The sequence below is a fragment of the Pollicipes pollicipes genome, unplaced genomic scaffold (genome assembly GCF_011947565.3).
Source record: "Pollicipes pollicipes isolate AB1234 unplaced genomic scaffold, Ppol_2.1 Scaffold_4295;HRSCAF=5057_pilon_pilon_pilon, whole genome shotgun sequence".
Classification (NCBI taxonomy): domain Eukaryota; kingdom Metazoa; phylum Arthropoda; class Thecostraca; order Pollicipedomorpha; family Pollicipedidae; genus Pollicipes; species Pollicipes pollicipes.
This window is the reverse complement of record NW_023596461.1, coordinates 13,231,249-13,243,050: the sequence shown is the minus strand read 5'-3', so window position 1 is coordinate 13,243,050 and position 11,802 is coordinate 13,231,249. Positions and strand designations below refer to the sequence as shown.

Sequence of the window (11,802 nt, the reverse complement as noted above, 5' to 3'; positions counted from 1 at the left end):
ACAGCCGTGATAGATGCTGCGTTTTTCCGTCTGACGCATCGGTGCAGTCGGATACCGAGCTGCTGGCCACATGTCTGGTTCGCCGCCGACGACACTGACCTGACTGCATCTGACTTGTCGATGTGGATACTACAGCCAGCTTCATAAAAGGAATGCCGCGATCAGAAGCCCAACGCCGACCGAGCACGGGGCCTGCTGTAAATTGTCTGACAGCTGTGCCCTCTGCTGCTTATACATGACAGCGGCTTCCGAAAGGATCCGCCGTCACCAGTTAGGGCTTCACGACGCACTCAGCTGCTGAGGTTATACGATGTCGCCCGCCTTTCGCCACTGCAGAAGGGGCGGACTCCACGGAGAATCCAACCCCGCACCTCTGGTTTCCCAGAAGCGAAGCCGAAGGAATCCTGACGCAGTCTGAACGCACAAACTATTCGGCACGCTTTTTGCCGATACACATGGGTTCTTTGTCTGAAATGGCTCGTGTATAGTTTATTGAGAGCAAAGTAAGCCAAATCGGGTAGGAGTATAGAACATATAAAAATACGGACAGGCCAGCAGTCATCAAACACTTCGTTCTGAACAGTCGCTGCAAGGCTGGAAGCTCCCAGCAACTCCAAAAAGCCCAATACAAAAGTATGACGCCACTGAAATTGCGAGTCGAAACAAACTTCTCCAGCGGCCAGCATCCGAGCGGAGAGAACCGCTCCCTCGCACGGTGGCAGCCAGCCGCGGCTGGGTGCGGCCGGCAGCGGGGTCTCCGCCGGCGGTGCGCCCGGGCCGGCCGCCGCTCCAGCCGTCCGCGCTCCACGCGCCGCGTCAGTCGCGCGGCGGCGGTCAACGCCGCCCGCCGCCTGTTCCAGAGGGCGCTCCGCCGCGGGCGCCGGCCCTGGCGCCGGTGCGCTGTGCGCGGCGAACGCTGCGAGCTGCGGCCGGCCGGCGCCGCCCGCTCAGCTGCTACGGATGCCCAGCACCTGCTCGAGCTCGGCGCGCTTCTGCTGCACCTTGGAGTAGAAGTAGCGGTGCACGGCCTCGTGCGCCCAGCCCTGCTGGTAGAACTCGCTGCGCCGCTCCTCCTCCGGGTTGCCGACCACGTCGGTGATGGTCTGTGGGCGGGCCACGCTCTCCGTCAGCGGGTCAGCGGCCTCAGCTGTGTCACGGCAACGGAAACAACACGCTGCTCACCCCGAAACAGATGGGAGTTAACACCAATGCGCATAACACCCCAAAGCAAAGCAAAACAAAACAAAAAACGCGATCATTTCAGGTGGATTCACTTCCTTACACCACACCGCAATGGAGGTCAGCGGTCAATCTGAAAGTTTTGTGACGATGCCCCACGCAACGGCGGACCGAGGCAACCCTGTCCCCACGCCCCCCAGGACCCGCGTCCCTTGCAGCACGAGGGCCTGCCCAGCGACCTCCCTTGCCGCGCGGCTGGACGCCCGGCACACTGAAGCGCCGGACAGCCAGCTACGCTGTGGGCCCACCGCGATACTCATGGTGAAGCGGAATCCAAGACCTGCGCCTGCCGCCGGCGTACCTTGAGGTCGCGGTTCTGCGAGACGAGCCACTTGTTGATGAACTGCTGCGGGTCACGGGCGAAGCTGAGGAAGAACTCGCGGTTGATCTTGTACTGGTTGATCAGCTCCACTGTCTCATGCACTTTGTTGTCCAGACTCTGGATCTCCTGCTGGCTGGCCGTCGACAGCAGGAAGTTGTTCATCTGCGTCTTCAGCGTGTCGTCCACCTGCAGCGAGACGGCGCAGCCTCAGCACCCGAGCCAGCCGTGATACAGCCGCGCCCAGTCAGGCCATTCGGCGCCCCTCAACTGGGCGCCGACCCGAAGAGTGGGGGAGGCGAGGGCGGTGGCGCGGCCCCAACTGAAAAAGGATCATCCACACCGAACGCAACTTCAGGTGCGCACGAATCCATTGACTACATGCCGGACAAAACGACCATAACATTGCACTGATGGCGGCAGAATCTGCCGCGCGAGATTCAATGTAGTGATTGTGGTTACACAAGCAGCGCGTAACGAAACATGCAGCCATGAATCAACGGTCCCTGAAAGCGTCGGCCACTGCGGACCGCGAAGTTCAACCTGGTCCAGCTCAGCGTCGAGGGGGACCTGCCTGCGCCTCCGACGCTGATGAAACAGCCCCGGTCTCCCGTCGCCACGCTGTCACGCCAGCCGGCCAGCTCGGGGAATGGGACAAAAGGGCGAACACAAACAGCCTGGTCCAGCTCAGCGCCGAGGGGGACCTGCCTGCGTCTCCGACGCTGATGAAACAGCCCCGGTCTCCCGTCGCCACGCTGTCACGCCAGCCGGCCAGCTCGGGGAATGGGACAAACAGGCGAACACAAACAAACAAACCGGGAGCGGCCGGGATGGCGGCACGCACCTCGACCTCGATGTCGTAGCACGCGGTCTTCTTCTGCTCGGCGCCCTCGACGGTGATGGTGTGGTTGATGACGATCGGGTCGGGCGGGTGCAGCAGCGAGTTGAGCCGGTGCGGGATCTCCGCGAACTTCATGCGCGAGCACTGGAAGATCTGCTCCAGGTACCGGTCGCAGTTGACATACTCCCGCTCGCTCTGGTCCTGCCCGGCCAGAGAGACAGAGGGAGCTGGTCAGGCGCTGTCCCGTCCTGTCGTTTCAGACCATGTCCACTTTCTGTCCTGTAATGTCACACCCTGCTCAGTTTGTCTTGATCTTCAATGTTTTGCGCCGCTTCTCCCGTCCCCGTCCCGTCTTGTCCTACCTTATATTATGCCATCTTGTTCATCCTAGTCTAGCCTATACTGTCCTGTTTTGTCCTTCCCAAAAGTAGCTACTTCAAACCATATCAAATCCAATACTACCAACCACTTCCTTTGCATCCCATGAAATGTTGCCATGTTTGAAGCCATGAAGTGCAATTTAAATCTTCAAACGAAATCTGCAAAAAGCGATTGGTTGGATTATTTTAACAAGAGTTCTTTACCACCTATCACACGCCTATATGATGCTATAACATACAAGATCTATGAGATAAAATGTATGGAACTACATCTCACCCTGCACAGTCAGCTGGGGCCAGTCCAGTGACACAACCCACATCAAACCCCTGGCAACCGGCGTGCACGGACCCCCGGCGAAGGTGACCTCGATCCGCCGCGCGCTCTCACCTGCAGCTTGTTGTGCTTGACGTACTGCCAGAGCGCCTGCGTGATGACGGGCCGCGACTGCGTGTGCACGCCCAACAGACGCGCCAACCGCGAGTCCAGCTTGAACTGCGGCGGCTGGTAGTCGAGCAGCAGCAGGATCGTGCAGCGCACGTTCTTGTCGCCGGGCCGCTTCACCTGCACGGAACAGTCATGGCCAGGTCAGGTCAGGTCAGGTCGGGTCAGGTCGGGTCGGGTCGGGTCAGGTCAGGTTAGGTCATTCTGCCGTCAGCGGAACGGCACGACGCAACACCACGGAGGCGGGGCACCCACACAGTGTGCAGCACGCCAGCGACAAACGGCATGCGCCTAAAAAGCTACGGACATTTCCATAACGATGCACAAAAATGCGGCAACTGTACGCCGAGCTTTTGGTTAAAGGAAGTGCAACACCTTTGAAGCACATTGAAAAAGCATACTCTAGTGAAACTCCAGGACCAGTTGCGTCTAATAAAAGCACCGGGTAACACCACTGCATGAACGTCAAGACGTCATAATGATACCACTTTTAATTATTTCCGAGTCCAAATTATGCTGCCAACGCTTCGTAACAGCACTACGCTTCTTCCCTGCAGTTGCCACAACCGCCGTCGTCAAAACAACCGCCGTTGGCACCCCAGCGGGCGGCAATGGCCTGTTACAGATAGGAGCATTGGTCAAAAGCTTGAACCAGTGCGTCACTATGTACGATGTGATACTCCCATTCCCAAACCCAAAGTGCGCCTCGAAAAGAGTCCCTGTGGTAAAGGCCATGTGGGGGGGGGGGGGGGAGAGAAATCGAAACCACGGTATAACGTTTCGTTGACTTCGCGGGATACAACCTTCATGTTCGCATTTTTGTTTTTGTTGTGTTTAAACGAAGTGTTTTAATCTTTCGTAGCGTTTATTACACAAATATTTTGACAAATTAATGTGTTGCAAACATTACAGAGTAAACAAGTTGGAAAAGTAATGGAAATTAAATGCATTACTTTCAAAGTGGCAAGCAGCGCGTTCCATAACATTTCTCCTGCAGGGTGGGCAACTTCAAAACCGAATTCTGAGGTACTTGGAAGGATTTCGAGAAAACTGGTATAACTGATCAAATTGTTCGCACCTGATCTAACAATACGTGAACAGTACCAAAAGGTGGCATACCCCCTTCAACAAACGACTCGTCGCCAGGCAACAGGCACTCCCTCCTTGAGTAGCGCTGGTGCCGCCCCCGGGGTGAGGCCACGCCCACCTGAAAGCCGTCGGTCTCCTGCGTGGTGGCGGTCCGGTGCCACTCGACCAGATGGTTGTCCGGACCGTACAGGTCCTTGTCCAGCTCAATCACCAGCGACTTGAAAAAGGACGAGAACTTGCGCTTGGTCTGCGGACAGTGACGTCAGCTCAGCGCGGCGGAGTCGGTGCGATTGTATCGGGAGTATCTCCGGCTGGAGGGAGGCGGCCCTACTGCAGTGACTGCGAGGGTGGGCGCATCTCCGGCTGGAGGGAGGCGGCCCTATTGCAGTGACTGGGTGGGTGGGCGCATCTCCGGCTGGAGGGAGGCAGCCCTATTGCAGTGACTGGGTGGGTGGGCGCATCTCCGGCTGGAGGAAGGCGACCCTATTGCAGTGAGCGGGTCGGTGGGCGCTTCTCCGGCAGGAGGGAGGCGGCCCTACTACAGTGACTGGGTCGGTGGACGCATCTCCGGCTGGAGAGAGGCAGCCCTCCTGCGGTGACTGGGTCGGTGGGCGCATCTCCGGTTGGAAGGAGGCGGCCCTACTGCAGTGAGCGGGTCGGTCAGTGGTGACGTCAGGCTCAGGCGTGCAAACACACAGAGCCAACGTCTGACACAGCGAGGTGGGATGGAGCAGGATGGCAGGGGGTACGGCTTACGCTACGATGCCGCGACGGCACGGCTAGGCCGCGAATGTTCACATGCACCTGAACACCTCGAGTGGCGAGGTGCGGAGGCGCCGGGTGCCGTGTCCCGCTCCGGACAGCGACACCAGCGTGCCGGCTCCGGCGGGCAGCCACTGCTAGTGCCAGGGAGGGCGCGGGACACCCAGCGCGTCTGCATCGCTGGGCTGAAGATGGGTGTGCCGTTGGTCATGTCCCTCAGTCACTACGCCCTCAGCCACTACGTCTGACCATGTTCGTCTCAGCCTCGTCCCCGCCCTCAGCCACTACGCCTAACCATGTTCGTCTCAGCCTCGTCCCCACCCACGGACACAACGTTTGACAACGTTCGTTTCAGCCTCGTTTCCGTCCCGGCCGTTGAGTATGACCATGTTCGTCTCAGCCTTGTCCCCACCCTCAGCCACTACGCCTAACCATGCCCGTCTCAGCCTCGTCCCCACCCTCAGCCATTACGCCTAACCATGTCCGTCTCAGCCTCGTCCCCACCCACGGACACTACGTCTGACCACGTTCGTCTCAGCCTCGTTCCCACCCCGGCCGCTGAGTATGACCATGTTCGTCTCAGCCTTGTCCCCGCCCTCAGCCATTACGTCTGACCATGTTCGTCTCAGCCTCGTCCCCGCCCTCAGCCACTACGTCTGACCATGTTCGTCTCAGCCTCGTCCCTGTCCCCGGACATTACATCTGACCACGTTCGTCTCGGCCTCGTCCGCACCCTCAACCACTCCGTCTAACCATGTTCGTCTCGGCCTTGTTCCCACCCTCAGCCACTACGTCTGACCACGTTCGTCTCAGCCTCGTCCCCGCCCCGGCCGATGTCACTGACCTTGCAGGCATCGGCCTTGGTCTCGTCCCCGACCCGGCCGACGTCACTGACCTTGCTGGCATCGGCCTTGGTCTCGTCCAGCAGCTTGCCCTCGACACGCAGCTCCCACGAGGAGGCACTGCCCTCGGTCTCGCCGTCCACCGGCTCTTTGGCCGGAAAGTACGTGTTGGAGATGAAGATGCGCAGCTTCCGCTTCTGCTTCAGCGGCCGCTTCAGTGCCTCCTACGCGAGCGCCGGAGGACAGTTAAACTCGCGGCACAAGATGAACGCCGTGCTGGACGGGTGGATGCGTGACAGGTGCTACTCCGGACTGCTCTGACACCACCTGAGTTACAGTGGATGACGATTATAGCCACGGTCGGTGCTCTGGGGACAGACTCTGCTCCTATGGGATGAATAGGACGAGGTAGTAGCATTGCTGCCAAAAATGTTGCCAGCCAATGAAGAGCAGCCACAATAGCAGGCCCCAGGCGAGTAAGATTCAGGCAAAAAGGGTGACTTGAAAAACCGATGAGTAACCAATGAGTGTGCCAAATTCAACCCACACTGCGTAGTTATCGAAATGTTTGGCGTGGGAATGCAGTCCGGGAGCTTTTCGATGGCAGGGTTCTCGTCCTTCATCCGGTGCTAGGGATGGCATCATGGGTTTACTCGAAGACCATTGTAAGATTGACAAAGCTACACCCGACCGTTTAGCAGGATGCACTGCTGACGTCGCTGCCTTCACAACGCCGATGAACACTGCACGTCCTACCTGAATGTCCAGCCGCTTGCGCATGATGGTGGCGTCCAGCTTGCGCTCAAAGGCCAGGAGGTCCATGTAGGCCTGCGACTCGGGCACCAAGTCACGCACCTTCCACGGCAGGATCTTGTCCGCCATCCGCTTCTTCTTTTTGGCGCTGCAGCGGCAGACGGCGCAGTGTCAGTCCGGGCGCGCAACGAGCGGCCTCGCGGGTCACAGGAGTGGACCGGCGTCCTGCCGGCGGGCTTCTGGCCACCTTCGGACCTCTCCCACATCACGCGTAGGGCGGAGCTCGGCCTGACACAACCGCCCATGAGGAGACGACGCGCGCAGCCACCCACAGGTAAGTACCAGCGCGTTACACATACGACGTGGTGCACTGACATGTTCGTTCGAGATCCAGGCACACAGCAGCGCAGCGTCCACACCGCACCCAGTCGTGCCGCAGTCCGCAACTCCAGACCAGACTACACCACCTCCTCACGACGCGAGCCACACACAACACACGCACGCGCGCGCGCGCACGCACGCACGCACGCACGCACACACACACACACACACACGCACGCACGCACGCACGCACGCACGCACGCACGCACGCACGCACGCACGCACGCACGCACGCACGCACGCACGCACGCACGCACGCACGCACGCACTACATGATGCGGTCAGGAGCCGTGAGACCATGCACTGCCTCACATTCCACCCGGTGGGTCCTGTAGCCGCGTGGGCGCGGACCGCGCAGACAGCGGCGGGCCGAAGGAGCCTACCTCTTCATGGGCTGGCTGGAGACAGCGCGCGCGTCCGAGGAGCGCTTTCCGCCGCTAGGCATGGCGGGCGCCCGGCTCGGCGGGTACTGGTTCTGCACCATGCTGCCCCCTGTGAAGAAATGTCGCCGGAAGGTTAGACCAGAGGGGCGTAGCGTTATAACGTTATAACGCTATAGCGTAAAACGTCGCGTAGCGTTCTGTCATCTGCAACAAGGGGCCGCTAGCGCGTGGCCGGCCACCAGGGGCAGGTGTCACAGGAGGCCTCCACGACGACACGAGACAGGCGCCCATCACGACATGGCCTTCTAGATCTTCAACTTCGTCCCTGCAGCGACTTCAAACAAGAGCCTATAACTCCCCCCCCCCCCAAAACGGCACGTACTAAATCGAAAACACCGCCGAGTGCATCTGACCGCCCACAACTACCACCGAGCCGGCATGGCACGCCCCGTGTCAGGCGGCCACCAGGCGGCGCGGCGGGCGCACGGCGGGCGGAGCCGCACTCACCCGAGCGCTGCATCATGTTCTGGGTGCTGCTGGACGGGAACTGGCCGTGCTGGGCGGGCATCCCCTGTGACGGACAGGCGGGGGGCGTCACGGCCAGTGTCACATCATCACTGGCCACAGAGGAACACAGCTGGGCTGTGCGGCGTGACAAAACAGCCTGGAAATGTGCTGGGTCATGAATGATGTTAGTAAAAAAGATGTACCAGAAATTGAAGGAAAGTGGCTGACACTGCAGTCTCATTGACAGCAATTGTGCTTGGAATGCATGAAAGGCTGTTTTCAAGATGCCCACCACAAGATACATAATGTATGGGAATGCCACCTACACTTCCCTTGTGCTCTAGTCATGCCTCCACAAAAAGAAAAAGATCAGCCACAATGCATGCTTGAGGAAACCCTGGTGTTTGTATTATCAATCTAGCGCACGATTTGCATGCCCGAACTTAACTCTACACCTTTTTCATCGCATCCCAGCGGGAGATCGCCTGCCTCGACAGTCACGCGGGTACCCCATGAGGGCGGGTCGTTCCTGGGCCGGCCAGGGTGCGGCCCGCACGTGGCCATCAATCACCGCTCACCGCGTATCCGGGCGAGCCGTAGCTGCGCATGGGTGGGGCGGCGCCGGCCGAGCCGAAGCGGGCCTGCTGGCCGGGCAGCGAGCCGTCTGACGGCGATGGGAAGCCCGGCGGGCGCGCCGCCATCGCCGCCTGCGCCACGAACGGGCCGCGGCCGCGCCGTCAGGAGACCAGCAGACAGCAGACACAGGACACCAGTGACGGAGCAGCCGACCTGCACGCAGCCAGGCAATGATGAAGTGTACAACTGATGTGACTGTGAGTTATGACACTAGTCTGGACTGTGACACAGCATACCTCGCAAGCCGCAGCACATGCTGCACAGCGCAGCCTTGCGAAGCGGTCAGTCATCGCAGATTATATCACATGAATTTTGGCGTGCACAAATGACAATGCCAATGATAACAAGAAACCAACACAATTTTATCTCCAATGCTAAATATACTGATGGGACAATACCAATGCAGTAATGTTTGGTTGGTGTAGTGGCATTAATGTTTGGTTGGTTGGTATCAACTATGATATTTATACAAAATATCATGGTGTATAAATATAACTGAAACATACCTTTTATAAATAATTTGAGTACTCACACCATGAGCCTGATGCAATTTATACAGCTCCAAGCCATATGTTTTAAGCTATAGGTGCAGATAATGTAGAAGACCAGGGGCCAGGCTCCAAAAAAACATGTCCACTGTGTAGGATGTCAGTGCCAACCTCACCAGTGACCCTTGCAGTCACATGCATCACTAAGGTCACTGAATTTGCACTGAATTGTCAAATTATTTTAGCATGAAAAATATTTGATTTTGACTATACTGAAACTTCCTTGGCAACATCATAATTCCTGACAGCATTGGTGACTTATATGTCAAAATTGGTGTCATTCATGCGCAAGACTCTGAGCACTCAGATTTATCTGTATGTGAACTGAAATGCTGGCTATGTCACTGCTGTGCTCAAAATGTCCATTTTCAGTATGCAGAGACAGACTATACCATCATGTCTAAGTCCACAAAAATGCTGTTAGGTGCAATCACAGGCTCATGCGTAGGACAGAGGTAAGGTAGTCCTTATAAGGTTTGCTGACATCATTATTATTATTTAAATTTCTTCAAGCAGAGGTGTTAAGGCAAGATGCCGTTTTTTCACATTTCTTTTTCTTCTTTTTTCACATTTTCATTTCTTGCAAATCGTCTTTCTCGCACGTTGCCATTGCTTTTTAAGATCTTGGTACGTCCGTACTTAGAGTATGGCAACGTTATCTGGGGCCCGTTCGGCAAACTGGACCAGAAACGGCTGGAACGAGTTCAGCGACGAGCTACCTGGCTTGTCTATGAAGCTAGGCACCAGCCATACCCTGAGAGGCTCAGACTCCTTCAGCCGCCCTCACTGTACTATCGTCATCGCAGGGGAGACATGGAAACAGTGTACCAGCTATTTCATGGAGGCATGTCGCTATCGGAAGAGGAGTTCCTGACAAGGCACAACTCGGAGGTGACGAGAGGACACCAATGGAAGCTCAGAAAACCTCGAGCTAGGACTCTCGTCGGTCGCAACTCATTCAGCATGCGGACTGTCAACGACTGGAACGCTCTTCCGCACCTGGTCGTGTCATCGACCTCAGTTGAACAGTTCAAGGCTAGGCTTGATGGGCACTGGGCTGACACCATGTACATGTCCCACACTGAATATTCCCATAATTTGAGACTGTTTGGTTACTGGACCGGGAGCCTGACAAGACCGGGACCTACAGGCCTAGTGGCCTTTTACAATTCCTGATCACCATAAGGTAAGGTAAGGTAAGGTAAGATTGGGCAGTCAAATTTATATGCTGTCATTACAGCATTGAAGGAAAATCACAGTATATTTTAAGTACTTGTTAAGAGCATCATAGGCAAAAGGCCCTGAGTGCTTGAGATACTTGAGGTACTCAAGGTACCTTTACCAATGTAAATATCTTGTTGCAAGTTGTACATTGCATTTGTGAGCAGTATTAGGCACATAGGTAAAACAGTGCTGTTAGCCTTAGAATAATCAGGAGAAAGGAGGCACTGATGTGTCAATATTTTGGCCACATGCCTGCATAAAAATAAAATGTCTTTGCCTTTGTGAAACGCCTGCATGCCATTGTTGTTTTGATAAAGACATGCATCTAAAATATTGATCCATCTATCTCCCCTTCCTCCTGCTCATTTTAAGACAAATAAAGCTAACAGAACTGTCTCGTCTTTCTGTTGCAGTTGTCACACAACACCTTGGGAAAACATCAGTGATTTTTGCCTTTCAGCCAGCACAATCAAATGCTGGTAGAAGGATAGGGACGACCATATAATAATCAAATGGTGAGCAGGACAGTGGACAGAAAAATGATTTAAAAAGTGGAACAAAACTTTCCTTGCAAATTCATCTTGCAGGCATGAAAATCTGCGGTTTTGTCAATTTGCCAGCCCCGTTAGTGAAAATCTGAGCGACATTTCTTTCTTTGCACTAATCCAGTAAATTCACACCGCCTATGTCAGCTAGATGGGAAACCTGCACCAAATAAAGCAGCCTTCTACTGTTACTTACTTCCCATCCCCAATGCAGAGCCATCCTTAAATATGCACGAAGCTTGGGGGTTCAGCTGAAAAACTGACCAAGGACGAGCAATCCGCGGCTTCAACGACGGATAATGATCACTCCACGATATATATATATATATATATATATATATATATATATATATATATAACCACTCACCGTCGTAAATGCGGCACCACCGGCCCAATCCTCGCCTACTTGCAGTTTGCACTCATTATGTGCAGTCCAAGCACCGACCTCAGTACCCACCTTAGCAACAAAAAACACGAAATATCACCGGAAAGCAGAAATTGCTCAACATCAGCATCAAAACGTCTCGCGAGACTTGTAATTTTCCATCCTTGAGTCACAACTAGAAAACCCTTTTCCACAAGGAATTGACATGGACAAATACAGTGCACCCGGTGCCCGACTCACGACTCACCCGACTTAAGCCTGATTTGCTGCGAACAACTCCAAGAGTTTTCGGGCAATGCAATCTGTGCAATCTGATAAAAATGCACCTGTTTTCGGGCGTGATAAAATATTTTGCTGAACCTGGTATCTGACGTCATTGGTAACCGAGATCAGGATGATTGAAGAATACTTCCTAAAGTACGCATTCCATTAAGTGACATGTGAATAGTTGCAGCAATTTTTTGTTCTTAAGAATAAAGTTTGCGCAGAACAAAACGTTTTACTTCTAAGGGATTATAGCAGCTCC

The 11,802-nt window shown here is 55.4% G+C and overlaps 1 protein-coding gene across 1 annotated transcript; it reads right to left on the bottom strand.

The window, feature by feature from the left end:
* Positions 1–891: 891 nt before the first annotated feature.
* On the bottom strand, positions 892–11,560 carry LOC119096756 (brahma-associated protein of 60 kDa). Its single transcript, XM_037219672.1, has 12 exons — positions 11,524–11,560; positions 11,259–11,348; positions 8,517–8,727; positions 7,939–8,002; positions 7,432–7,540; positions 6,671–6,815; positions 5,968–6,138; positions 4,429–4,557; positions 3,168–3,341; positions 2,403–2,600; positions 1,541–1,747; positions 892–1,103 (listed from the first exon to the last, which is right to left on the bottom strand). Exons 3-12 carry the CDS (start codon positions 8,637–8,639, stop codon positions 948–950), a joined length of 1,476 nt encoding a protein of 491 aa, XP_037075567.1. The 5' UTR covers positions 8,640–8,727; positions 11,259–11,348; positions 11,524–11,560; the 3' UTR covers positions 892–947.
* Positions 11,561–11,802: the final 242 nt, after the last annotated feature.